The following is a 27970-nucleotide window of genomic DNA, read 5'->3' on the forward strand; positions in this document are numbered from 1 at the left end:
GGCAAGTAGAAGGTAATTTCATTAGAAAAGGAAAACATACGTTACATATCAGTGGACCTCTTTTATTAAATTCCCTACAGAATTCTCTCTCTTACAAACAACAGTGACACTGACAGACACAAGTACCAAACATGCATGACTCTAAGCCATGAAAGCTCAAGATCCATGAGACGAGGAAAAAAAAACAATACTCTATCTGATGGTGACGAACTTGTTGGTACCATGTCTCGCCCAACGGCTCCTCAGATCGATGGGGTTCCAAAAGTCGAAACCTTGGGCTACAAGTTTCTCCAGAACTTTCTTGAAGGCGCCTTGGCTCATCTTCCGGCCCGAAATCCGGGCCCCACGCCGCTTCATACTCATCGGGAGAGGGTACACCGATATGTTCGTAGTGCAACAGGCCGACTGCCAGCCGCCACATCCCCACCTGTAACACTGCTGAGGAGATCCTGAACAAGTGCACACTGGAACAGGCAGACCGGAAATGTCCATACTCACTCCATTGATCACCACATCTACTGCACTCTTCTTAGCCTGTCTCACTCGTTTCACTCTCTCATTGCTCTCGTTTCCATTGCCGTCCTTTTGTTTCCATGGCTTCTTCCTCTTTTTGGTGCCTTTTGAATCCCCACCCGGTTTTCTCTTCTTCGCCTGAGCGATTTCCTCGTCGTCGGGAATCGGGTTTTCCTCGACCCGATTCCCAACATCCAAGGGAGGGTGCAGAAACTGCATGGACGGGGATCCAGAAGTTTCTGGAAGCATATTGCCGTGATTCGGCGGCAACATGTTAAAGAACTTGTCCTTGTGCTGGTTAATCCAGGCGTAGTTCATAGGGATTGGGGTTTCGGACACAACGTAGTCTCGCGTGTGAAAGGGTCCGTCCGGGCCAGTCATCAGATTCGGGTCGCGACCCGGCAATTGCGGCTTGGTGTTCCGATCAACGGTGGGCATGAATTGCAGGCCAAGACTGAATTTAAAATTCGCCGGTTCATAGTAACCCCAGTTGCGAAACCCATCGTCATCCATCTGAAGAACTACAATGCCATAAACACAATTTTCAGTATCACCGTCGGAATTTGGTAAGAGGAAGTTTAATCATCCTTTCCTGTTAAATGTGTTGGAATGATGAATCGCCGAAGATAAGATGACACAAACATCGAGACGAATGCGTGATATACGAAACAATCAAACAGATCCAAGGAGCAGATATCAAACCAGACATCAGGGGACTAAAAGCAAGACAACAAATCGATTCCAACTCAGAGAGTTCCCACATCTCTGTTTGGGTGCCGAGAAAATCCGATTCGAAACCTCGAAATTGTCAAAATTCCGTGAAATACCAAAGATCTATCACCGAATAAGCAATACCCTTCCATTTCCAAGATCCAGCGCACGGAAATCGTCAGATTCAAAGGAAAACACAAATCTTTGAGATACCCATGCACAAAAATTAGATTCTTAAAAAGAACTTTCAGGTTTCGCCGGAAAGATGACCGGAAAACCCAGAGAGAGAAAGACGAGAGAGAAAACTGAGCAGAGAGAATGAAAAATTTCTCCAGTTGTATTACTCTGTTTTTTCTGTACAGATGTTAAATACACTTCCGATTGTATAAACCGCCATATAACTAACTAACAGATTTCTAAACAGATTGTAACTGTTTCATATACTAATATACCCCCCTCAAGCTTGAATCGACTGCAGCTTCAGGGAGATACAAGCTTGAAATATGAAACTTCGACATTAGAACAGAAAACACCTGTGGCTGTAATGACTTCGTCATAACATCAGCTAACTGATTTTCTGTCTTCACATGCATCATCCGTAAGAAACCAGATTGAAGCTTGTCGCGAACCAGATGGTAATCAATGTCAATATGCTTCGTCCGTTCATGAAAAACTGGATTCGAAGCGATGTGCATGGCGGATTTGTTGTCACAAATCAGTTTCTGGGTTCTGTATTTTTCTGGGAGAATCTTTGATTTCATGGAAATCAAAGAAACAGACTACGGTTTCGAGGAGCAGCACAGAGGCAGAATATAGATCATTAGCTAATGCTACTTGTGAGTTAATCTGGTTAACAAATTTGATGGCAGATTTTCAGATTTCCTTGGAAGGACCTGCCAATCTCTTTTGTGACAACAAATCCGTGCTTTCTTACATGGTGACCTTGAGGAGGAGATTTATATGTCTCTGCCACCAGGTTATACTGATGCACAATCTGGAAACATGCCTCGGGATGCAGTCTGCAAATTACAGAAATCTCTATATGGGTTGCGACAAGCCAGTCGACAATGGTACCATAAATTTGCAAGTGTTCTGCTCGAAGATGGTTTCAAGCAGTCCAAAGCCGATCACACATTATTTGTGAGACGTTCAAAATCTGGTTTTGTAGCTTTACTGGTATATGTGGATGACATTGTTATTGCTAGTGACAGTGTTGATGCAGTTTCAGAAGTAAAGGACCTACTGAGACAGAAATTCAAGATTAAAGACTTGGGAGATTTGAGATTCTTCCTTGGATTGGAGATAGCACGACAAAGGAAGGGAATATCACTGTGTCAGAGGAAATATTGTCTGGATTTAATCTCAGATTCAGGTTTATTGGGATGTAAACCAGTATCTACACCTCTTGATGCAAATACGCATTTGAGTAAAGATGCTGGAACTCCTCTTGAAGACATAACAAGTTATAGACGTCTTGTGGGAAGGTTATTATACCTAACCATAACCAGACCAGATATTACGTTTGCCACTCACAAGCTTAGCCAGTTTTTATCAGCTCCAACAGATATACATATGCAAGCGGCGCAGAGGGTAGTGCGGTATCTGAAAACCAACCCCGGGCAAGGTCTGTTTTATTCTGCATCTTCAGCTCTTCGTTTCAATGCTTTTGCGGATGCAGACTGGGCAACATGTCCTGATACGAGACGCTCAGTTTCTGGGTTCTGTATTTTTCTGGGAGAATCTTTGATTTCATGGAAATCAAAGAAACAGACTACGGTTTCGAGGAGCAGCACAGAGGCAGAATATAGATCATTAGCTAATGCTACTTGTGAGTTAATCTGGTTAACAAATTTGATGGCAGATTTTCAGATTTCCTTGGAAGGACCTGCCAATCTCTTTTGTGACAACAAATCCGCCATGCACATCGCTTCGAATCCAGTTTTTCATGAACGGACGAAGCATATTGACATTGATTGCCATCTGGTTCGCGACAAGCTTCAATCTGGTTTCTTACGGATGATGCATGTGAAGACAGAAAATCAGTTAGCTGATGTTATGACGAAGTCATTACAGCCACAGGTGTTTTCTGTTCTAATGTCGAAGTTTCATATTTCAAGCTTGTATCTCCCTGAAGCTGCAGTCGATTCAAGCTTGAGGGGGGTATATTAGTATATGAAACAGTTACAATCTGTTTAGAAATCTGTTAGTTAGTTATATGTACTCGCATCTGAGAACTTTCGGATGTCTATGCTATGCTTCAACATTAACTACAGATCGACATAAGTTTTCAGCTAGAGCAAAAGGTTCGGTGTTCATTGGCTATGCTCCAGGATACAAAGGGTACAAAATTCTTGACCTTGACACTAATATAATTACTATATCCCGTAATGTTGTGTTTCATGAACACATATTCCCATTTGCATCCATACCAAGCCATGATTCAACCCAAACAGAGAGTTTAAACCCGTTTCCAAATTCTATCTTACCTTTTTCATTACCAGACATACCCATTCAGACTTCTGATACAAGGTTATTGCCTGTTTCAGAAGCTCCCTCACATGATTCTGACAACCTTACCATTACTCTTCACAGACCAAAAAGACAAACAAAACCACCTTCTTATTTGACAGATTATCATTGTTATTTGACAAAATCTCAGTCTTATAACAATGTTGATCTTCCTGTTTCTACAGCCTATCCCATCTCTCAATTCCTTTCTTATGACCATCTATCACCCACCTATAGGCAATATGTCTTGAACATTAGTGCCGAAACTGAACCCAAAAACTTCAAAGAAGCTGTATCTTCTGTTGAATGGAGAAAAGCCATGGATGTTGAACTTGATGCTTTGGTTGGAAATGGAACTTGGTCTGTAGTTTCTCTTCCACCTGGAAAGCGGGCAGTAGGTTGTAAATGGGTTTACAAGATAAAAAGAAAGGCTGATGGATCTGTAGAGCGATACAAGGCTCGTTTGGTAGCAAAGGGATTCACACAACAAGAGGGAGTTGACTTCATAGATACTTTTTCACCTGTTGCAAAATTGGTAACTGTCAAGTTGCTCCTTGCCTTGGCTGCAAAACAGAACTGGATTCTTACACAAATGGATGTTACTAATGCTTTCTTACATGGTGACCTTGAGGAGGAGATTTATATGTCTCTGCCACCAGGTTATACTGATGCACAATCTGGAAACATGCCTCGGGATGCAGTCTGCAAATTACAGAAATCTCTATATGGGTTGCGACAAGCCAGTCGACAATGGTACCATAAATTTGCAAGTGTTCTGCTCGAAGATGGTTTCAAGCAGTCCAAAGCCGATCACACATTATTTGTGAGACGTTCAAAATCTGGTTTTGTAGCTTTACTGGTATATGTGGATGACATTGTTATTGCTAGTGACAGTGTTGATGCAGTTTCAGAAGTAAAGGACCTACTGAGACAGAAATTCAAGATTAAAGACTTGGGAGATTTGAGATTCTTCCTTGGATTGGAGATAGCACGACAAAGGAAGGGAATATCACTGTGTCAGAGGAAATATTGTCTGGATTTAATCTCAGATTCAGGTTTATTGGGATGTAAACCAGTATCTACACCTCTTGATGCAAATACGCATTTGAGTAAAGATGCTGGAACTCCTCTTGAAGACATAACAAGTTATAGACGTCTTGTGGGAAGGTTATTATACCTAACCATAACCAGACCAGATATTACGTTTGCCACTCACAAGCTTAGCCAGTTTTTATCAGCTCCAACAGATATACATATGCAAGCGGCGCAGAGGGTAGTGCGGTATCTGAAAACCAACCCCGGGCAAGGTCTGAGTGTTGGTTAGTTTGCCGAATGGACACTCTCTGCATATAACTCATGCTGGCTCAGTGAAATTGAATCATCAACTACTGTTGGAAAATGTTCTATATGCACCAATCTTTCATCTTAATATACTCAGTGTTAGTTCTCTACTACGCTGTTTTCCTTTCCAAATTTCTTTTTCACCCGACTCTTGTTATATACAGGAGCCTTCTCAGGCTTGGATGATTGGGAAGGGTAAGCTACATCAAGGCTTATACTTCCTCGAATTATCACAGTCAAACCCACCTCCATTTTCCATTTCATGTAACGCTCTCGGTGATGACACAATCTTGTGGCACACCAGACTTGGCCATCCTTCAGATCAGAAAATAAAGACCCTGTCCACAGACCTTTCCATCTCCAAATACAAAGCCATACCACACTGCAAAGTCTGTCACCAAGCCAAACAAAAGAGACTTCCCTTTGTTTCCAATAACAATTTGTCTCCTTTTCCTTTTGATCTTTTGCATATAGATATATGGGGCCCCTTCTCTGTAATTTCTAATGAGGGTCATAGATATTTCCTTACTATAGTTGATGATCATTCTAGAGTCACATGGGTTTATATGCTGAGATGTAAGCGTGATGTACTACAGATCATTCCTGATTTTGTAGCTCTCATTGAACCTAGAATAGAAGATAGTTTAGCAGGAATTTATTTATTTTTACCATAACCAAATAATCTTGTTTAACATACTAATGCTAAAGTTTCGTAGCACAAAATCGTGTATATATATATATACTGTAATCCTTCCCCCTTACTGAAATTTGAACATCTCTTCGGCTAAAACCCTAATTTTACTTTCTTCGTCAAATCCTGTTCGTCAATATGAGAAGACCCAAGGATGATGCGCAATAAAGAAATCGAGGATGTCGAGCTTCTGAGAGAATGGATCGAGTCGTAGGAACCGGATTCTGGGTCCAATCCGCTTTCTCTCGATCCATTACCGAAGGACGCAAAGATCGGCAGCATTGGGGAGGATCAAAAACAAAGAGAAATTCGCAGAAAAAGCAAATTCTAAAGAAAATGCTCTGATACCATTTCAGGTTTCGCCGGAAAGATGACCGGAAAACCCAGAGAGAGAAAGACGAGAGAGAAAACTGAGCAGAGAGAATGAAAAATTTCTCCAGTTGTATTACTCTGTTTTTTCTGTACAGATGTTAAATACACTTCCGATTGTATAAACCGCCATATAACTAACTAACAGATTTCTAAACAGATTGTAACTGTTTCATATACTAATAAGAACAAACACGACACTGCACGGTTTACGAAAATTTCCCAACGTTTTTCGAGTTCCCTCCCGAAACCCACATGCAGATCTACAAGGGCCTCAAGATCAAACAAACCCAGAAGCAGATCAATGGGAACGCGACATAAAGCGGCGATCTCTGCAGCAAAATCTTAGGAACTTCAAGAGATTTCGAATATCTAAGGAGATATTTATTAAAAAACTAATTCATGGGAATGGAAACGGAAAGGCGGTACAGTAGAAGGTCCCATTTGCATTTCAAAAATAAGAAAGAGAGAGGACATGGACGGATATATGGATTGAGGAGAGAGAAAACTTACATGGCTTTGGTATAGACGGCTCTTTAAGGGATCCTTTTTGCCTTCTTGGAAGAGAGAGGAGAGAGAATAAACATACGATAGAGAGTTTGAGGAGATGAGAGAGGAGAGAGAAGGAAAAAGACCACCCAAATTTTTTGTCCTCTGGTGGAGAGGAGAGAGAACCTAAAGATGAACCATTTTTTATTTTGTAAAAAATACAAAATAAATCCAAAGGACCCTTCTTTTAATTGGCTGAGAGTAATTAATGTGTTTGGTCTTGCATTAACATTTATTTTCTTACGAGGAAGCAGGGAAGTTTTTTATTTTCCGATCTAACGGATTAAAAATGATTCGTAGATTCTAATTCTGCCATATTCGGGAATAATATTGCATGTGTATAATTGTATTTGTTTATATATTACGTGCATTTGTTGCTTATATATTTATATATTTTTCTTTGGTATTGCGATTTAACGGGCTTATTAAGAGTCAGCAGTTGTATCATATGGTCTTAGACAAAGCCCAACAGATAATTGGGTAGGCTCAACTATACTGGTAAAGGCCGAAAAGCCCAACATTATTGGGCCACTAATAATTTCAGAATATTTCTTGCAGAGATCTACACGTCTGTCTTGGTGGGTGTCCGAATAAATATATGGGCCTCAAATAATTTATGATTTTTTTTTTTTGGGTTAAAATCATATGATTTACGATTTCATTACAAACCACACATAATTATATATAAAACATATATTTGGGACAAAAGAAGAGGAGAAGAAAGAATGAAGATAGTGACAGATGCAGAGTAAAGTTTTTTTTATATATATATATATTTGGTCAACAAAACATTACAGAACACAACTCAAAGAACAGAAGGTTAACTTTCATTACCAAAACAGGGAGGAGGGTCTTTAAGAACTGTTACTGTTACTGTTACTGTTACTGTTGTCGTTACTTCCGTGAAGCTCTCTGAGAAGAGCTACCACTTGCAACATGTTTGGTCGTTTCGACGGGAAATCATCTACGCAACGTAACCCAACCTCCAAGTACCTGAGCATCTCCTTCACCACCGATCCCTCTGCCTGGCTCAGAGGTTCTGAACCCTCTTTCCCGTTCAAAAGGTCCGCATCGATCACTTCCATATGATTCCCTTCTCTCGCCTTCATCTTCGCCCACCCCACCAAGTTTGTCTCACCGAACTCTTCCTTGTCCGTTGGCCTTTTCCCGCTCAAAATCTCCAGCATCACCACCCCGAACGAGTACACGTCACCTTTGGCCGTACACCGGAAACTCTGGTAATATTCCGGCGGGACGTAACCCGGCGTGCCCGCCAAGGTACTGACGCTCAGGTGCGTGTCTAATGCGCTTATCAGCCTCGCCATCCCGAAATCCGAAACCCTAGATTCCATTTCGTGATCCAACAGCACATTGCTCGATTTCATGTCCCTGTGTATGATGTGAGGTATGCAGTTATGGTGCAGAAAACACAGCCCTTTGGCAGCTCCCCTCGCTATCTTCCTCCGTTCTTCCCATGTCAATATCCTTCGTTTTTCCCCGCATCTTTTCCCATGGAGCATCTCTTCTAAGCTTCCGTACTGCATGAACTCGTAAACGAGTAATCTCTCTTCGCCTATTTTGCAGTATCCGAGGAGAGGGACGAGGTTTCTGTGTTTGATCTTTCCCAGGGTCTCCATCTCCGCCATGAATTCACGGTCGCCTTGGCAACTGAGTCTGATCAGTTTCTTGATCGCCACGCAAGAACCGTCCTTTAGGGTTGCCTTGAAAACCTCACCGAATCCACCGCAACCGATCATACTCTCTGCCGAGAATCCATTCGTCGCCTCTATCAGCTGCGAGAACTTGAGTTTCCGAAGCTGACGCTGGAACGTCGCCACGTTTATGCTGAGCGGCTCCTTTTCCTTCTCGATCTTCCACGTCGTGGCCGAATTCACGGCCTGTAGGCTGTGCAGCATCTTAGCCTCCTCGGCCTCTCTTCGTCTCGCTCGTGCAGCAATGGCCCACACGATCAGGATGCAGACCGATGCAGCGGATATGAGCACTCCCAAGACAATGCTGTTCGCCCATGATGCCCCTGAGGCCGAGCGTTTTGAGTGTTTACCGTTCTCTGATGTTTCCGGCATCTGATTGTTTCCGTTCTTGCATTCTGGCAATGGAACTCCGCATAGACCGGGATTGTTCGCGTATTGACTCGCTGGAAGCGTGCTGAGTTGACCTCTCTGAGGGATCGGACCAGTCAACTCGTTGTTGGACAGGTCTATTTGCACCAAGAACGAGAGGTTCGAGAAAGATTCAGGGATTTGTCCCTGTAATCTGTTGTTCGATGCATCGAACACGCCTAGGTTCCTTAGTTGTCCGATCGTGAATGGAATCTCGCCAGACAACTGGTTGTGAGAGAGCTCAAGAACCTGAAGAGCGATCATTTCACCGATTTCATCCGGAATTTTCCCGCGGAGCTCGTTGTAAGAGAGATCGAGGTATTCGATCGTTTGGTATCTTGTGAAGAGACTCAGAATGGCTCCTGAGTACATCCTCGTGAAATCACAGCTCTTCAAAGATGGAATCTGAAGAAGCCTCTCTGGTCTGATTCCTGAGAATTCCAACAAACCGCCGACTCCTTTACATGAGTTTCCGACATTTCTGACAAAAGCCATCGTGTTGCCGGAGAGGAGACCGGTTATGGCCTTCGAACCGGGCTGTCTTCCTAGCCGAGGCGGTATTTCTCCGGTTAACCGGTTTGTGTTGAGGTCGAGCCAAACCAGGGTGCTGCAGTTTCCGAGCGCCGGCGGAATTTCTCCGGTCAAGTTGTTGTTTCCGAGCTGAAGAACAGCGAGACGCGAGAGAATTCCGAATTCTCGGGGAATTTCTCCGGTTAATCCGTTGCTGGTGAGCGAAACCCACTCGAGATTGCTGCAGTTGAATAGCTCTGACGGAATATCGCCGGTGAGGCGGTTGTTGTTGAGGATGAGATCCTTCAGGTTCGGCAGCTTTCCGATCTCCGGCGGGATTTTTCCGTCTAAATTGTTGTACCAGGCGATGAACTGCTCGAGTTTCTGGAGATTCCCAATCTCCGGAGGAATCGAGCCGTTGAGATAGTTCAGACTGAAATCCAGAGTTCGAAGCAGGGGACACTGAGATATCTCCGGCGGAATCTGCCCGGTGATGAGGTTGTCGGGGATTCTCAGTTCCTCCAAAGACACCGCGCCGGGACATAAATCCGGCGGAATCACGCCGGAGAATCTGTTCGAACTGAAATCGGCGATCCTCAGACTCTTGCAGGCTGAAAACGACGCCGGAAACTGCCCAAATATGAAATTGTTGCTCAGAAGCAAGATTTCCAGTGACCCGAGGTTCCGCAGAATCGTGTTCGAGAACGGACCGGAGATGTTGTTGTTGGATAGGTCTAGAATCTGAAGCCAAGAGCACGAGGACAAGGAATCAGGGATCGGACCAGTGATGTTGTTGTAAGAAAGCCGGAGTTGTTGCAGTGATCGGCAAGCGTCTCCGATCTCCGGTGGAATCAAGCCCGTGAGCTGATTATGAGAAAGATCAAAACTTTGCAAATTCATCAGCTCACCGAACGATTTCGGGATCTGTCCATCGAAGGAATTGTAGGAAAGATTCAAGCTTTTGAGATTGGTGCAGTTCACAAGCGAGACGGGGATATAACCGGAGATGCTATTCCCAGAAAGATCGAGCAGCGACAGAGAATCGCAAGAAGACAGAGGAATGCTCAGACCCGACATGGTGCCAGTGATGTTGTTGTGAGAAAGATCGAGGGCTTGGAGTTTCTTGGGTCCCAAGAAAACATCTTCCGGTAACTTCCCGGTCAAATTATTGCTGGAGAGATTCACAGAGACAAGGTTGGTGTATTTTGGGAAGAAATTTTCCGGGACAATTCCGGAAAGAACAGAGGAGGATAAATCGAGCTGGGTGAGGCCGAGAGGAAGGTGAAGAAGGGAAGTAGAGTTCAACACGAAGTAGTTGTCCGAAAGCTTAAGAACAGAGAGGGAGTAGAGAGAGGCGAAAGGGTCGAAAGAGACTGTGCCACTGAGGCCACTGCCAGAGAGATCGATCTCAGAGACTCTCCCTCGAAGGCAAGTGACTCCTGACCATTCACAGGGGCTTTTACGAAGGATCCAGTTGCCAAGATTGTTATTCGGGTCGTCTTGGATCATGTTCTTGAAGGAGATGAGTGATTTTGCATCGGTTCTGATTGAATTTTCCGGCGAATTTAACGGTGGTGATTGGGCGGCGGAGATAGAGGAGGAAGAGAAGGAGAGGTGGGCTAGGAGGAGGAGAGATATTTGGATTCGGGTCGGGACCCGGATCCGAATTGGAGACCCGGCCATTGATGAGAAGATGCGCAGATGGAGAAGAAGGGGAGATAATGGTGAAGTGTTAAGGAAGATTTGTTCGGTGATGCCAAAGTAGAAGAAGGGGGAAAAAGAGCTTTTGCAAAAAAAAAAAAAAAAAAGCTGCTTTTGATCATTGTGTTTTTATAAAATTTGAAGGAATAAAACATCTTAATTTATTAATACCAAATTACGCCGTATTATCTGAATATTCTAGATATTTTGTGTGTGGTGAATGCTGGAAAATTTCTCGAATAATTCAAAGACATGAGTAAAAGATTTTAAAATGCAAATTTTTGAGTGCGTATTTATTATATATACGAGTTATACAATAGCCTAAAATAAAACTCAAGAAACAATCTTGAGAGAATATAAAAGCTATTGGATCGCATATTTGGAGGAGCGGAGAGGATTGAATTTGAAAATATACACAAAAAAAGGATATTTTGCTCCCAAATGAAACAGGTGAAGTTAAAGAAAAATTTGAACAAACAAATGAAAGGGAAAGGAATTTCGACAAGAGGGAGACTGATTTTCCGCTTTTGGTCAAAAGGGGTTCGGACCCAATTATTAATCATATACGTTGAAATACATTTGTTTATATACAAGTATATATGTATAAGCGTCAATAAATGGTTTTGGATGATAAAACTAATTGATGGATCCGAGGGTGACAGCAGAAGGCGTGAGGTAGGGATGCTCTGCATCAGTAGATGAGGGCCAAACCCTTTTTGAATGTGTAACCATTATGTTGGTCACTTGCGCTTCTCCCTTTGTCACATTTTTATATGGCTTTACCCTTTTGTATCATGCTCCACACCTTTTTTTAAAATTAAATTGACTATAACACATTAACAAGCCGCATAACTATTTCATAAACTTGGTTTGTTTTTTAAAATAAATTATAATATTAGAGAGAGGAGTCGTAGGGGCATTGTGGGAAAAGAAAGGCCCACCAAAGAAACAACATCGATTAGCTCGTGGTTTAGTGGCATCACAAGTTATGATTCCTATATGCCCTCCTCCATCGCCTTGTTTTACCTTTCTTTCTTTATCCACCTTTTTTTCCCCTTCTATTTGTTTTTTAAACTCTCTGTATAATATTTATCTATTTATTTATTTCACACTGTCATGGATTGCTTTGGAATGTGAAATTCTGTACTAGTTTAATACTATTTATTGTACGTATATTTGAAATTCGTTATGTATAATATATTATATGATCTATTTATTAAGCATTATACAACTCGTGTATAAATAGTATATTTTTATGCGTGATTAATTAAATAACATGCACATAAACTTTTAATTGTTTTTGAAAAAAAAAAGAAAGAAATCCTCCGAGAATCGTTTTAATTGTTAAATGTCAAAGATGAGCTTTTTAGCTGGTAATCAGGAACTATTCCCACTTTGGTAGACATATACACGTACGCATGCATTATTTATATACACACACACACACACTATATATATATATACACAATATCACAATCTTTAAAAATCCTATCCTTGTTTATATTTTAATATCATACGGATACATATACGCGTATAAAGACAATTATTTGATCTCACGAACTGCATATATGTGTAAGAATTAGAAATTTTCATTTATAGGAACTGCATTGGTGACAGTTTGCGCAAACAGTTGGATAAAAATCTGAATGAGCTATAACGTGTTTCAATTTTCCTTTATGACGGACCATTCGATCGTTCATTATTGGTCCTTTTTTTCGAAATCTTACGTAAATATTATATACTTTATATTCGTATAGATATGAAGATGATTTAGATATAGATAATAATGCGAGGTTTTAACTAGGAAAATATTTTGAAACTTTGATAACACGCACCATTCACTCAGATTATCCGCATATATAACATTTATAAACCAACCCCTCGTCCATATCGGATTCACAAATATTCGAGGATTAAATTATATATATATTATTAAAGCGCCACTTAAATTGGAGGACATACCAAAGTCAGCAAAAAAGGGAATAATAAAATAATAAATTAATGTTGAAAGAAATAATGCTTGGATTTCACAGCTCGTGAAGATATATATACCAACCGATCATATGCTATTTTGCAGCGGTGGATGAATCCAATTTTGAACTGTGAAAAGCACTCAGTGGTCAACCAAACGCATGCATATGACCTCTCAAATCATTTGGACAAAATAAAGTTTATTCCACGGAATTATAACATATAATTTTACCCTCTTGATAATTAACGAAAGAATCTTTTAGATATGATTATATTCGATTTTTTTGCATGAAAAAAATAGATGTGATGGGTATTCATATAAATCTTCAAACGTGTTCTCTCTTTTATATATATATATATATATATATATATATATATCCAGTCATTTACTAATACAAACATTTTTTTTACATGAAGACAATAAAGTTAGTGATGAAAGAAGATAATTCTTGAATAATATATCCAGATGTTGTTTGGTAGGTAACATCTTTCGCACGCCAACAATAATAAAATGCAAATCTCCAAAACCCTTATATACATATATAACCTATTATATATCAACTGATTTATAATAAGACTGGTCAATCAAAGTAAATATTTCAATGTCGACAGCAATATGCATGATTATAAAGATGGTAATAAGCATGTGAGCAGATGAATTTAGTTACGAATTATTGAACTGTGTTTTCCGTTCCTTTTTTTTTTGTGCGCGTTATCATAATATATTTTTTCTGTAGGTGTTATAATCATATATTGTATACACCTTTTAGACCCCTGTCGCGAGTGGCACGCGTCGTGGAATTTCAACTCTTTTTTTTTTTTACTTTCACTGTGTTCATATGATTGGTGGATACATAACTCTCTCTCTGTGATGTGATGAAATATGGTCAATGTCAGTTTTAGATTTCGTCCCATTTTTGACAGAATTTCAGCAAAACTGGGTTCCCTTCTTTCCGTCTTCTTTTCCCCCAACCCCCTATGTGACCAAATTTCATTTTCAACACATTTCAATATCTTTCTGTAAAAAAAAAAAAACATTTTTTGTGCCCATCTATAATGATATATATTTATGCAAATATCTTCAAATCAGATTGTCATTAGTTAAACAAGCTGAGGAAAAGAAAAGGAAGATGATCGAATTTAGAACTTATCATCGCATATATTTAGGGGTTTTGGTTTGGCGCATTGAACAAGGAGGATGTAATGATTGTTGTCGATCCCAAAACCAACGAAAATTGAAGATGAAAGAACTGTCCTGACGAGCACGCCTCCTCGCACCGCCACGTCAGACGTCATATTCTAGTGGGCCTGGAGGCACGACTACGACCCTCTTTATGGGATCCATACTCTCCCACGATCTTTACGTAAACCTCACATACATTTCGTTCTCTCAGATCGCAACCAGCCTGCCTTTGTTAAATTCCCAATATTTTTTTGTCGTTTTCTTACATGCTGGTCATGCTCTCAAATTTTAGCCAGATAACCGAAACCTCGTACAAGATGTTACCAACCCCAGCATGGATACCACACTTTCCAACTCTATGTACCCATAACATACGAGTTGCTACATGCAAATTGCAAGGTAAGGTGAAGCCGGAGGAGTGTTGACATTTATTAGATACAAAAAGAAAACACATTAAATAAATGGTTCATTGTATTTTACGTAAAACAAAAAAAAAAAGGGATACAAGTGATTAACCCTAACACAGATCCGTCTAATTAGCAACAAAATTTAAATAAGTTGCGTGAAAAACCTGAGAAACCCCACCTTGCCATGTTCCGGACGATGTTGATAAGTGGTTTCTTTCCTTCTACCTAAAGCATCCTTTTTTCTTTCTTTCATGTTCCTAACAAAAAAACGTAACCAAAAAAAGGCAGAAGAAAATATATAGGGGGAAAGGCAAGGGATGCTTTACTCGCATTTGATGGAGCGGTAGATGTGGCGGACAAAGAGGAGGGCAGCCCGGAAGCCAACGGTACCGAGCATCAGGAAGAAGCCGTAGCAGATGCACGCCATGTACCCGAAGAAGAACGACGTTTGCATGAATCCCGACATGTCTGATCTCGCGTAGTAATAGTACAAGCAGTACGCGTATATAAACACTCCCGTCGATCCCCCGCATACGAATGACCTGTTTCATTACCATCTCACATTACTCCCTTTTCAAAGTACGTATTTTTACATCCTAGAAAACACGTACCTCCACCACCATTCGTGGTCTTCAGCAGCTAGCTGGAAATACGTGAGGGCCACCGTTATAAAAGCTGTGACGATCAGAAGGATGATGAAGACGATGAACAATATGCTGTATATGGTGTAGATCCTGTGTCCCCATACGCTGGCAAAGATGTAGTACAGTTCTATGTATATCGCACTGAATGGGAGGAAACCCGCCATTGCCATCTGAGGAATGGCGCTCCTGTACCATGGGAGTTGAGGGATCTCCCTTGGGTACTTTGTTGTACGGCATGGCGCTTGGAACTCGGTTTTGCTGTTTTTTCCGGCAATGCCACCCAACACGAGCAATGGAGATGTGACAAGTGTCCATATGAGTACGATCACCACGATGGTTCCAAAGGGGAGAGCGGCGGTTGCACTGTAGGCAATGGCAACTGTGTTCAGGAAACAGAAGGTCAGGAACAGAGGGCCACAGAAGAGGCATCCGGTCAGCAATAAGTTCCTCACCTGCAAAAAAAAAGGCGGATGACAATGTAGCGATCAGAGTCTAAGGTTTGTGTTAAAAATACGCTTTTTGAGAAAGGGATGCACGTGCAGCAATACCCAGTTCTTTCCTTCGAGTTGACCATAGAATGAAGCGGCAGTATAGCCAGCAATTCCAGATGTGAGAGCATAAATGACGACCAAAGCAGTGAAGAGTGCTCCACGATTGTATGGATAGAACACCCCAACAAGAGCAAGCATGAAAATGAAGACAGTGCTGGTGTCGTGGAGGAAAAAAAAGAGTCAACAGTCAGAAGAAGACATACAGACAGAGATGTGAGAAAACATATCTAGAATGGTGAATCGCTGCCATTGATAAGGAACTTACAGAGTGAACAGTTGGGTACCACTGCCGAGACATGCTGAAAACAGAGATTTTTGCTTCGGGAATCGAAACACATCACCGTGAATGTACTTCCATCCGGTTTCCTCTTGATCATCAGCAGCTTCCTCATCTTGGGCATACCTTACAGGTTTGAAGACAACAACTGGATAAGGAAAACGCCTTGTCAATAATTGTGAAGTGAAGAGAGACAACAGCAAAACTTACTTCATGAAATCATTCTTGAGGACACGCATCAAGATAGTTGCGAGGAAACCAGTCAAAAGGAGGACAGTGACACAAGAGTTTATGATGGAGAACCAATGAATTTCCAAGTGATGTGGAAGGGATGAAGACATGGAGTACTTCTCCATTCTTTTCTCAAATGGAGTCTCTGTTTCCTTCCACTTGACAGTGTACATAAACTCTGCATCAACTTCCTTGTCCTCGGTGAGGTCCACTAGGGAATGAGGATCCATCCTGGCACTGATTTCAATAACACGGTACTTGTTGTAGAGAATCTCAAATTGGATGTGCTTGTAGAGGAAGTATTTGAACTCGCTCGGATCAGCCTTGCCCTCCTTGTCAACCTTTCCAATGAAACCCCAGATAGGCAAATCATCATAGTACATTTGGAAATAGTAGTCTTTTTCGACAGCCCTCCGGAACTGTTTGACTTCATCTTTGCTAAGCTTCTTGCTGCAGTACACCTCAGAGTCTTTTTCCTCTCTGAAGTTGAGTTTGTATGGAGCACTAACAAGCCGATCACCATTCAGAACCTCACCAAGAGCTTCCTTCTTCTCTTTCACACCGTCTGTGAATCAAATCCAATTCCGATCAGATTAGAAAATGAAATGAATTACATAGCCCATGATCTAAAACACAGTACTTGAATCAATAAATCATGTAGCCTTCAATCCAGAATGCATATTTTTTTTCTTTCCAAATTTTATATTTCTATCTAGCCTCATTTTGTCCTACTCCACATGATGAATTGGAATCCATAATTTTGAAATCGGTTTAGTTTTTCCTCTCCCCTTGTACTGTTCTTTCTCACTTGTAACAGTAACTCAATTGGTCAAACGTATACACCATGTTGCCGAGAAATCAACGCAATGCTGGATAAATACCAGCAAACGAATTTCAGCAATAAGACGTATCCATACCTGGAACGCAGAAGGGCAGATCGAAATATCTGTACGTTTCACTGCAATCACCATCGAAGGAAACGCATAATCAGTAACCAAGAAATCAAAACCTAAATCGGAAGCGCTCGAATGATCCATCCTCACCGCTGTCGACAACATTCCAAAAACTAATCCTTCTCATCCTCTGAGACTACGTTACGCATCTTACTGTTCCCGAATTTCGGGATCTCACTAGCAACAGATTCATTCTAATCGTAGCTAACAACAATCGCTTGTGTAGTCGACGATCAATCTCTCAAACCCCCGTTTGGAAGCCGATAGAATGTCAGATCTCTAAGTCCAGATCTAGGAATCTCAAGGAAAGCGAATGATAGACGAAATCGTTACCTCGGATTGTGAAATGGTCCGACCTTGTTGGCATAGAGAGGAACGGAGTCGCCTTCCTTGTAACGGTGGTCGGAAGCGTCGGATCTGACATGTTCGATGCCGGAGAAGAGGAGAGCTCCGATGAGGAAGGGAAGCAACATCGTCGGTGATCTCATGGCGTTTTCTCTCCCGTTCCTACGAGAAGGAGATGGGGGAAATCGTGAGATCTGACTTTGCTTTTATTTGGGGGGAAGGAAAATGGCCAAACCACGACGATGGATTTTGTATTTATACACCCCCAAGTTTTTTCCCCTAATTTCATTTTGAACTTAAATGAAATACATTATTTACTTTTTTTTTGGTATAAAATACATTATTTACTTCTTAAAACGTTACACTTTGAAAATAATACATGTGAAGTGAACTACTTAAAACTCTTTACAAATGATTTAGAGTTTTTTTAGTTGAAATTTATCTACAAAACTATCTGTGATAATTCTCAAAATCTCTAACAAGTCCATTTGCTAATTCATAACTCATCAAAGGCAATCGTTTACCATTTTTTTGTTATATTACAACATTAATTATTTACCTTTAATTCCATGCAAATGTTTAACTGGAAATGTAGAATTGCATTAAATAATCAAATGTACATGAACAAAAATGTAACGTGCATTTTTAAGTTGTGTTTTTCTAGCACACGTTCCAACAATAGATATAGAAAATTATCTATTTTCATGCACCTTTATTGGAAATTAAGAATAAGAAGAGCAGAAAACTATCTATTTTTATGCACATACTACCTTTATTAGAGATTAAAAAAACATTATGTAATTTAATGCAACCGAATAAAAAAATTGCAGCCGACAAAAAAAATTTTAAAGGGAAAATTCTAAATAATTATATGAATTTGTTAAAAAAATATTTTAAAAATACATGTATTGGGTTCAAAAAGGGGAAATTCCAAATTTTTAAATATTTTTATCTAGAATTTTCCCTTTTAAAAAAAGTAAAATAATAAATCGGGCTGAGTAATAAGAGTTAGCCCACAGTCCAATACATGTGAAAGGATTAGAAAAGGCCCAATATAAAATATCCTCTATTTGTAAACCCAAAATCGATAAAAGCCCATACCCATATACTATTATGATATGATAATTAAGCATAAGTACGTCTTGGGTTTGATATATTGAATTGTCTTCTCTCGAATTTTTCACCTTAATAGCTATTTGAAATTAGGCCAATTATAATATATATATATATATATATATATATATATATATATCATGGGATCATCTGGCTGTTTCACTGTGATTGGATCTAATAAACCTTTATTATATTTAAAAGTTGTCGCCACTGCGACAGCCACTGACTACCTAATGAGACTTGGGGGGGTCGGACAAGGAATCGGCATTTTAATATAATCGAATCGTGGACTCTTATTTATTTTTGTATTAATTTTTTTGTTTAAAAAAACAGATCATGTAATAGTCGGCGGAAAAAAAAAAAAAAAAAAAATTGGTCTTATCAGTTAGGTTCACGAGATAAACGTCAACAAATCACACTGTTTTTCATTTTGCTTTTGTCATCAATACATTGTATTAAATAATCATTTCACATTATAATACGAATGAAATACTGTCCAATTAACGATATACAAATACCGATACATAGAATAAGCTATTTAAATCCAATTTTTGTATATAAAATCTAAAATATTCAAATACACGAGAGATATTATTCTCACGCTAGGGAGCATTTTTACATGAAAAAAAAACAATTAGTTTTTGGGGAAAATATCAATAGCAAAAAAAAAATGGTAAAAATGGGGGTGTTATTGGTAATTTGTTAAGCATTTTACACTACTTATAGAAGATATTCGAAATAAAATATTTTTAAAATTGGTATGTAAATCAACGGAGGCAAATGACTCGTATTAACTGCAGGCTTGTTACATAGAAGAACATGTATGTACATACATACAGTCCTTGGTTCCAAGTTACCTGAATTTTCTTCTTCTTCTTCAAATTTGCTTATTTGCGGTTAATGATCTCTGAGATGGCAGAAATGGCGAGCGTAATCGATGCGGTGTTGCCGTATCGGATTTTGGAGGAGATGAATTCAACGTCTCCATCTGCTTCGAATTCGTCGTCTTCAGGAGAAGAATCGAGCCCCGTCGACGCCGTCATCTTCGTCGGGATGTCGCTGGTGCTCGGAATTGCTTCAAGGCATTTGCTTCGTGGCACTAGAGTTCCGTACACCGTCGCCCTCCTTGTCATCGGCATTGCTCTCGGCTCTCTAGGTTTGATTTCTTTCTTTCTTTATTTTTTTGCTTAGCTCTGTTAGTTTCCATGAGTTGTCTTCCTCTGCTTGTTTCCGGGAAAATCTGAGCAGGAATGGCTGAAACTGTGTGTGTGTTCCTTCATTTGGTTCAATGGGTTTTGACTAGATCATCTTGAATTCCATGTTACCAATCGATTTCGCATGAAAGGCTACTACTTTTTGCCTGATTTCAACAGGCAAGTTTGGTACTTTCCTTGAAAAGGAAAATTCAGAGATCGGCAGTTATAATTTGGTTTCGTTTAGTTGTAACTCCAGTTGTGTGATTTGGCAGAGTATGGAACTAGCCATAACCTTGGGAAGATCGGCCATGGGATTCGCATCTGTAAGTTCCCAGATTTCTGCTCTACTCTGACAGTGATAGTTCAGTGGCTGTAAACAATCATGATCTGTTTGTGCAAACAGGCTTTTGGTTGCAGCATTGATCTTGATGTTATTCTGCAGGGAACGATATTGACCCTGATCTTCTTTTGGCTGTCTTTCTCCCTGCTCTTCTTTTCGAGAGTTCATTCTCAATGGAGGTGCACCAGATCAAGGTTCGCTTTTTTGTTATCCTCTTTATGATTCTCAAAGTTATCTGTAACTGAGCTCCTTCCTCATGTTTTGAAGAGTTTGTCTGAAGACCAGCGTCTTGAACATTCTTCAGGATTCTATAGTTCTAGTAAGTCTTGGGCTAAAGGGTGCTAATTTTTTTTTTGTTCTTGTGTATTTACATGATTCATTAGATGTGTCTGGCACAAATGGTTCTGCTTGCTGGCCCTGGGGTTCTTATCTCAACCTTTTGTCTTGGATTTCTTCTGAAGGTAAGAACGTTGCTAGCTTGTTATGTGTAGATCACACACGTTGACAATTTTGAGTTTTTAATGCATCTGAGGTGCTTTTGTAGTTCACTTTTCCGTATGACTGGGATTGGAAAACATCATTGCTGCTTGGAGGACTTCTGAGTGCTACCGATCCCGTGGCAGTTGTTGCTTTGCTGAAAGAGCTTGGTGCTAGTAAGAAGCTGAGCACTATAATTGAAGGAGAATCCCTTATGAATGATGGGTAAGCATGTAAACATTCTATAAAATTTTAAACTTTTTTGTGAAGGTCTTGTGATTTTATGATGATTTTTTTGCTCAAGCTTAATTATTTTTCGAAATCCAGGACAGCAATTGTGGTTTTCCAGTTATTCTTCAAAATGGTTATGGGGCATAACTCTGACTTTGGTTCCATAATCAAATTTCTGACTCAAGTCGCACTTGGAGCGTATGTCTTACCCTTTTCCAATCTTATTGGTATTGTGTTGCTTGTATTTTTAGAGTTGTTCCACTTATTTCTGTCTGTTTAGTGTAGGTATTGGTCTGGCTTTCGGCATTGCATCAGTTCTTTGGCTTGGATTCATATTCAATGACACAGTCATAGAGATCACTTTGACTCTAGCAGTGAGCTATTTTGCATATTACACTGTATGTTCTTCCTCCAAACCTTGGACTCCAGTGTCATAGTCTTATCTCCGTAGAACAGCTAAGAATCTCCCGATGTGTGGCAGGCTCAAGAATGGGCTGAGGTTTCTGGCGTTTTGACTGTGATGGCTTTGGGAATGTAAGTCACAGTGAACTAGTTTGGCCTTTTTTTCTTTTAGTTCTGCTTATCTTGCATGCAACCACTTGTCATATAAAAATCATGACAGGTTTTATGCTGCACTGGCAAGGACAGCATTCAAGGGCGACAGTCAACAGAGTTTGCATCACTTTTGGTAAGGACTTCTGGAAGTACTTTTTAACTTCACTGGAAAAAGAGCAACTTTAGAACATTTTACAAATGGAGATAGAAAAGGATGAACAAAGGCATGTTTCTGAAACAAGAAGATGGTCGTGTAACATTAAGCCGGGTTTTTGCCAGGTTTTGCGGGTAGTGAAAACGAGACAAGTAACACACGCAGTACTGAATCATCTAATTGATTACATCGTAGGGAAATGGTTGCTTATATTGCAAACACATTGATTTTTATCCTCAGGTAAGTGTTATAACACAATCAGAGGATTTGCTGGTTATCGTGCAAATATGACTGCAATAAACTAGCTTTGTAGTAAAATTTGTTATTGCTTGTCAGCCAAAATCCTTTGATTGATCTGTTCGCTGCATTTTATAGAATGGATTTGTTTTCCTTATCCAGCAAAGTTTTGTTTCACTACAGTCTGCGTTTGGTAATTTGCTACAGCTTTTACAATGCATTTGTTTCTCTTGTGCTTTTGCAGTGGTGTTGTCATTGCTGAAGGCATTCTTGGTAGCGAGAAAATTTCTTACCAAGGTACCATCCATGGCAAAAAGAAAATATAACTATGAGGACTTAACTAACACAGGATTCTTATCCAGTGAGTCAAATCTGATATGGATGCGGGAACAATATAGCCCCGGTTGTATCATCGATATCTTATATGATGACTGCACTGGGCATCTGATTTCCTTAAGTTTATTACTCTTAGATATATATATGGATATGTATATACATACACAATGGATAGATGCTCTCCCTGACCCTAAGTTTTGTTCCAGGGGATTCGTGGGGCTATCTTTTCCTCCTCTACTTATATGTCCAACTCTCACGTGTTGTTGTTGTTGGAGTTCTATTTCCATTTCTACATCGTTTTGGATATGGCTTGGATTGGAAGGAAGCCATCATACTCGTGTGGTCTGGATTAAGAGGTGCTGTGGCTCTGTCGCTCTCTCTATCTGTTAAGGTGAGTTTTCAAAAAGACAGATCTATTGTATTGGACAGCGTGGGATATGCTTGCTTTCTTGCTAGATCTAATGTACTTGTTTATCATTTGTTTCAGCAATCCAGTGGGAACTCGTTTCTAAGTTCAGAAACAGGAACTCGGGTGAGTCGGGAAAACCGATAAGAATGTTATTATCCACACTGAATTATCATTTTTTTATTTTCTTAATGTGTTCAATTGCTCTGTAGTTTCTTTTCTTGACAGGCGGGATTGTGTTCCTAACTCTGATAGTTAATGGATCCACTACCCAGTTCGTTTTACACCTTCTTCGCATGGACAACTTATCTGCCACCAAGGTAAGGATTTTATCTAATCTTCTAACATCTTAGTTTTGTACTTTTATGTTTTTCCAGAGTACTTTCTCACATTCCATCAGAAAAATATTTACAATTTGAAAAGAAGTGAAGCATATATATATATATATATATTTCAGTTTTAGAAGGTGAAGAAGGTTGTTATATTTCTCTTTCTTGGTTAGTAGTGATTACCTTTTTCTCTTGGCAGAAACGAATATTAGAATACACAAAGTATGAGATGATGAATAAGGCCTTACAAGCTTTTGAAGATCTAGGAGATGATGAGGAGTTAGGACCTGCTGACTGGCCTACAGTTAAAAGATATATTTCAAGCTTCAAAGATTTAGAAGGGGAAGAAGTTCATCCTCGTGGTGGATCTGAAACCGTTGATCTTGACCGTACCAGTTTGAAGGATATACGTATACGATTCTTGAATGGTAATATGTGTATATATATACTCAGCTCAAGCTGCTAAACCTTTTAGTTGTTGTTAGTTTATTGACCTTTCAAAACTTGTTCAACCATTATGCATTCAGGTGTCCAATCAGCATATTGGGGGATGCTTGACGAGGGGAGAATCATGCAAACTACCGCCAATATTTTGATGCAATCAGTGGACGAAGCCATTGATTTGGTTTCAGATGAGCCTTTACGCGATTGGAGAGGCCTAAAACCGCATGTCCATTTCCCTAATTACTACAGGTTTCTTCAAACAAGGATTAGCCCCCGTAAGTTGGTCACATATTTCACGGTTGAAAGACTCGAATCTGCTTGCTACATTTCTGCTGCATTTCTCCGTGCCCACAGGATTGCGCGGCAGCAGTTGCATGACTTTCTAGGTATGTTTCATCTTAATTCAGTTTTTTATATTTTTACTTTTTGGAAGCAAGGACTCAGAAAGGTTGGATTTATGTGGTTGGATTATCTGTCCAATATCTATGCCAATGAGCTTATGAGGTTTGAATGTAAAAAACGTGAAATGCGTGCCTTCTGGACTAGGTGGCGGGTTGGGTTATCGATCAAATATCTACCGTCTATTTGGTACCGGGTTTAAATGACAAGTTCATCTTTTCCATTCACTTGTTTGTAAAAAGAAATCTTCTTCTATCCACAGGGGAGAGTGATATTGCCTCCATTGTTATAAATGAAAGTGAAGTGGAAGCAGAGGAAGCAAAACAATTCCTGGAAGACGTTCGTGCTTCATTTCCCCAGGTTTGAACTTAAAATAATGATGAGGAACTTTTGCTGGAAAAAGAGCAACTTTAGAACATTTTACAAATGGAGATAGAAAAGGATGAACAAAGGCATGTTTCTGAAACAAGAAGATGGTCGTGTAACATTAAGCCGGGTTTTTGCCAGGTTTTGCGGGTAGTGAAAACGAGACAAGTAACACACGCAGTACTGAATCATCTAATTGATTACATCGGAAACCTCGAGAGTGTTGGCCTGTTGGAGGGTAAAGAGGTTGCTCATCTTCATGATGCTGTACAGGTAAAGCTCATCTTGTCAAAACCATTCTTCTTTCTTTCTTATGTCCTTTTCCTCTTATGCTTTTTATCTGTTTGCTCCTCCCCTCTCTCTCTCTCTCTCTCTCTCTCTCTCTCTCTCCCCTCATTTGCAGACAGACTTGAAGAGGCTTTTGAGAAATCCTCCTCTCGTAAAACTTCCAAAGATAACCGATATGATTGCCACTCATCCTTTATTGGGAGCCCTTCCTTCTGCCATCCGTGAGCCGCTTAAACACTCCACCAAGGAAACTATGAAACTTCGTGGCGTCACACTCTACCGGGAAAGGTTTAAGCCTACTGGAATCTGGCTTATTTCTAATGGCATTGTAAAGGTGAAATTAAAATCTTTTCTTTAAAAAAAAATATTTCAATATAATGGATATTTCGTAAACTTGCGAATTGTGATATGCACAAAACAGTGGGCGAGCAAAAGCTTAAGCAACAAGCACTCGTTGCATCCTACATTTTCTCATGGAAGTACGTTGGGACTGTACGAGGTGCTGACGGGAAAGCCATATATGTGCGATATCATCGCAGATTCCGTTGTTCTTTGCTTTTTCATCGAAAGCGACAAAATTCTTTCAAGTCTCCGATCAGATCCCGCAGTTGAAGATTTCCTTTGGCAGGTAACCTTTATATTTAGATATGATGAACATACTCTGATATCGACATTTTTCATATGTTTCTGATTTTCTTCCCTTTCTTTTGGCAGGAAAGTGCGATCGTGCTCGCGAAACTATTGCTTCCTCAGATATTTGAGAAAGTAACAATGCAAGAATTACGAGCCCTTGTTGCAGAAAGCTCGAAACTTACGACATATGTTTCGGGAGAAACGATAGAAATCACTCATAATTGCATAGGTCTCTTATTAGAAGGATTTATAAAATCATCACTCGGTCGTCAAGAAGAGCTTATAGCTTCCCCTGCAGCACTTTTGCCTTCAAATATGAATCAGAGTTTCCATGGCTCAAATGCATCAGGTACCTCCTTCACATTTCTACTCCATACATAAGCTTGCAGAAATCAAGCGACTGTTTCTTTTTTCCGTCACAGGTACTTTGAGAGCGAGTTTTTCATATCAAGTGACTCGGTATAATGCCGAGACAAGGGCAAGGGTGATCATTTTCGATGTCGGGGCTTTTGAAGCAGAGAGAACTCTCCTGAGAAGACCATCCTCCTTGATGACGCCCCAAGGCAGCGATCAGATACAGAGAACCTTTAGCAGAGAGCATCGAGGATTGATGAGCTGGCCCGAACCATTCCACAGAGCCAGACAGCAGCCTCAGCTGAGAGACTCCTACAAGACCGATAGAAATGCAAACAGCTTGTCTGAGCGAGCTATGCAACTAAGCATCTTCGGCAGCACGGTAATGGCAGCTATCATTTTGATGTGTTAGAACAAAGATTGACACTGTTTTCGGACTAAACCCCGGGTTTCGACAGGTGGATGTGTACAGACGTAGCTTGAGTTTCACAGGCGTCAGAAACAAGCCGCAACACAACTTGAGCTATCAGAAGGCTCCTTCGTACCCAGGCCAAGGTCTCGTCTCGGCAAAATCGGAAGGGTCCATAACGACCCGGAAACAGCTAGAAACTCAGAAATTCGAGAGGAGATTCCATCAGGAAATGTCAGCCGAGAGCAGCACGAAACAGGGTCAGCATGGGGGAAGGGTGGATGACGAGGATGAGTCGAGCGAGGAGTCTGGAGCTGAAGACGAAGGGATCATAGTGAGAATCGATTCGCCGAGTAGACTCGTTTTCAGGAACGGTCTCTGAAACACAACCCATTTGGTTTTTTTGTAGCATATCTTCTGTTGTTATTGCTACTGTTTGTGTCATTTCTTATTTAAAATAAATATAAAAAAATAGTGCCACAGGAGCTCTGATGACGATGAATGGTGGCTGCCTACGCTCTGATGTTTTATGGTTCGGAAGGAGATGAACAGAGTTTTCCACGTCCGGAAAATCGCTGTATTCCGTATGAACATCTTTTTAAGTTCAGATTTCTGTCTTAAATATTACTGAATACAAATGGCGACAACCGAAAAGGAGAAGGAAAACATGTCCGAAGTCGGACAAGAAAGACGAGTTCTCAATATGGAATTCTCTCTCTCTAACAGAGGATCTCATCTTCTGCTTCAGTAGTAGCGGTTAGAAGGAATTGGGATTTAGTATCGGGCTCTTAGTATAGCCCATATACATTGTCGGCTCGATAGAAACTTAAATCGGGCTTTAGTTGTCTCCACTAAAGCCCATTTATACCATCATGGCCTTTGTTGTCATCACGATAATGAATAAAATATATAATATTTTAAAAAAACAAATCATATTTATTACATGCCAAATAGTAGTACCAATGACTTTTTTTTTCTTGTTACGAGATTCCAAAACCTCACTATTTTTCTCTAATTTTTTGCTTTCAATTTTATTTTATTTTTGCATTTATTCTAATGTGAACTAGAATACTTGCAAATACCTTCTGAATTTTGTAGAATATATGGAAAATATTATTCAAATATGACAATATTCAATGTGTGGGTGTTTATGTAGAAGTCAGATGAGATTAGATATCATATAATGCCATGTATTTTGGGGCATATTTATATCACCACCATTGGAAATGCAATTTATGCATTAAAATTTTAAAAAAACATGGAAAGCCATTTTCGATTAAATAAGATAGCCCCGTAGACAATAAACAAATAGACGAAATCATAGGAGGATATGTCTCTGTCTTCGACTTGGTTGGGATTTGGGAAAAAGAAAGTATCGAGGGAATTACCTCATACTTCTTCTAGGATGTCTTTTATATATATATATATATATATAAAAATTCTATTTAGTAAGGAAACATCCATGATTCGTTACCTCGAATATTGTATTGTTCACATACGTATGGAAATGGTATTTAAATAGTCAGGAACAAAATCAATTGTCGCAATAAATTATATTATGATGGACGGGGACCAGGGTCTACCAAATCAGATATGGCAAGAGAAAATTTGCATAACCCAAGCCACCAAGGTCAAAAGGTATGCTCGTCCTTTGCAGAACTAATAATTGTAACCACCACTAATAATTACCCATTTAATTTAAAATCAACTGCAATAAAAATAGTACTAATAATTGCAATAAACAGTAATTAGCATTTAATCTATTACCACCATTTTTAACAAATCCCCACCAACATATAATAATTTTTAAAAAAAAAACATGGCCTCTTTATGCACATGCTACGTCTAACCCCATGACTCTCTCTCTCTCTGCCGTTGCCGTACAGCTAATGCCTACCGAAGTGTTCTTGCATAAGCATGACGTCACTCCATACCTTTAACTCGAATCCACACCGTTCGTATATGGTGATGATCTCAAGCTGATATTATCATGGCCCCATAAAGGTTGGTCCATTATACTACTAATCAACTTCGAATTTTAATTACGGAATATATGATCCCCCGTCGATTTCTGCTCGTAATATTAATATATATTTATGGATTTTATTGAAAAGTTGGGTTTATTATT

General features: G+C 39.9%; 4 protein-coding genes across 6 annotated transcripts; 1 reads left to right on the forward strand and 3 right to left on the reverse strand.

Moving 5' to 3' along the window:
* Positions 1 to 36: 36 nt before the first annotated feature.
* Positions 37 to 6758, reverse strand: LOC104805101 (protein BASIC PENTACYSTEINE2). The gene is made up of 2 exons (XM_010529528.1): positions 6647 to 6758; positions 37 to 1034 (listed from the first exon to the last, which is right to left on the reverse strand). The coding sequence occupies exon 2, from the start codon at positions 1024 to 1026 to the stop codon at positions 193 to 195; it is 834 nt and encodes a 277-aa protein (XP_010527830.1). The 5' UTR covers positions 1027 to 1034; positions 6647 to 6758; the 3' UTR covers positions 37 to 192.
* A 664-nt stretch (positions 6759 to 7422) lies between these two features.
* On the reverse strand, positions 7423 to 11030 carry LOC104805103 (serine/threonine-protein kinase BRI1-like 2). Its single transcript, XM_010529530.1, has one exon. It carries the CDS (start codon positions 10993 to 10995, stop codon positions 7537 to 7539), a length of 3459 nt encoding a protein of 1152 aa, XP_010527832.1. The 5' UTR covers positions 10996 to 11030; the 3' UTR covers positions 7423 to 7536.
* A 3537-nt stretch (positions 11031 to 14567) lies between these two features.
* LOC104805105 (transmembrane 9 superfamily member 2) lies at positions 14568 to 17794 on the reverse strand. Its single transcript, XM_010529531.1, has 7 exons — positions 17564 to 17794; positions 17195 to 17235; positions 16257 to 16842; positions 16035 to 16172; positions 15767 to 15923; positions 15186 to 15670; positions 14568 to 15116 (listed from the first exon to the last, which is right to left on the reverse strand). Exons 1-7 carry the CDS (start codon positions 17716 to 17718, stop codon positions 14897 to 14899), a joined length of 1782 nt encoding a protein of 593 aa, XP_010527833.1. The 5' UTR covers positions 17719 to 17794; the 3' UTR covers positions 14568 to 14896.
* Positions 17795 to 19447: 1653 nt separating this feature from the next.
* On the forward strand, positions 19448 to 26357 carry LOC104805106 (sodium/hydrogen exchanger 7). Of its 3 annotated transcripts, XM_010529533.2 has the most exons (24): positions 19448 to 19509; positions 19608 to 19844; positions 20157 to 20207; positions 20327 to 20418; positions 20608 to 20685; positions 20769 to 20926; positions 21029 to 21130; positions 21213 to 21330; positions 21414 to 21466; positions 21555 to 21620; positions 21837 to 21881; positions 22123 to 22175; positions 22421 to 22605; positions 22702 to 22746; positions 22833 to 22940; positions 23149 to 23377; positions 23477 to 23779; positions 24055 to 24152; positions 24300 to 24431; positions 24562 to 24780; positions 24868 to 25074; positions 25161 to 25428; positions 25502 to 25815; positions 25892 to 26357. In XM_010529533.2, exons 2-24 carry the CDS (start codon positions 19610 to 19612, stop codon positions 26222 to 26224), a joined length of 3492 nt encoding a protein of 1163 aa, XP_010527835.1. In that variant the 5' UTR covers positions 19448 to 19509; positions 19608 to 19609; the 3' UTR covers positions 26225 to 26357. The 3 variants fall into 3 exon arrangements, with proteins under 3 accessions (XP_010527835.1, XP_010527834.1, XP_010527837.1); XM_010529532.1 differs by lacking the exon at positions 19448 to 19509 and having other exon boundaries at positions 19525 to 19844; XM_010529535.1 differs by lacking the exons at positions 19448 to 19509; positions 19608 to 19844; positions 20157 to 20207; positions 20327 to 20418; positions 20608 to 20685 and having other exon boundaries at positions 20838 to 20926; positions 21034 to 21130.
* Positions 26358 to 27970: the final 1613 nt, after the last annotated feature.

Source organism: Tarenaya hassleriana, unplaced genomic scaffold (genome assembly GCF_000463585.1).
Source record: "Tarenaya hassleriana unplaced genomic scaffold, ASM46358v1 Cleome11, whole genome shotgun sequence".
Classification (NCBI taxonomy): Eukaryota; Viridiplantae; Streptophyta; class Magnoliopsida; order Brassicales; family Cleomaceae; genus Tarenaya; species Tarenaya hassleriana.

Bases quoted from the DNA above. Each gene is read 5' to 3' on its own strand.
- LOC104805101 (XM_010529528.1), bottom strand. From the start codon at position 1,026: ATGGATGACGATGGGTTTCGCAACTGGGGTTACTATGAACCGGCGAAT.
- LOC104805103 (XM_010529530.1), bottom strand. From the start codon at position 10,995: ATGGCCGGGTCTCCAATTCGGATCCGGGTCCCGACCCGAATCCAAATA.
- LOC104805105 (XM_010529531.1), bottom strand. From the start codon at position 17,718: ATGAGATCACCGACGATGTTGCTTCCCTTCCTCATCGGAGCTCTCCTC. The intron at 16,843-17,194 runs GTATGGATACGT...TTTGATTCACAG, and splicing joins TCTGCCCTTCTGCGTTCCAG to ACGGTGTGAAAGAGAAGAAG. The intron at 15,924-16,034 runs GTAAGTTCCTTA...CCACGACACCAG, and splicing joins GGTACCCAACTGTTCACTCT to CACTGTCTTCATTTTCATGC.
- LOC104805106 (XM_010529532.1), top strand. From the start codon at position 19,589: ATGATCTCTGAGATGGCAGAAATGGCGAGCGTAATCGATGCGGTGTTG. The intron at 20,208-20,326 runs GTAAGTTCCCAG...GTTATTCTGCAG, and splicing joins CGGCCATGGGATTCGCATCT to GGAACGATATTGACCCTGAT. The intron at 25,816-25,891 runs GTAATGGCAGCT...GGGTTTCGACAG, and splicing joins TAAGCATCTTCGGCAGCACG to GTGGATGTGTACAGACGTAG.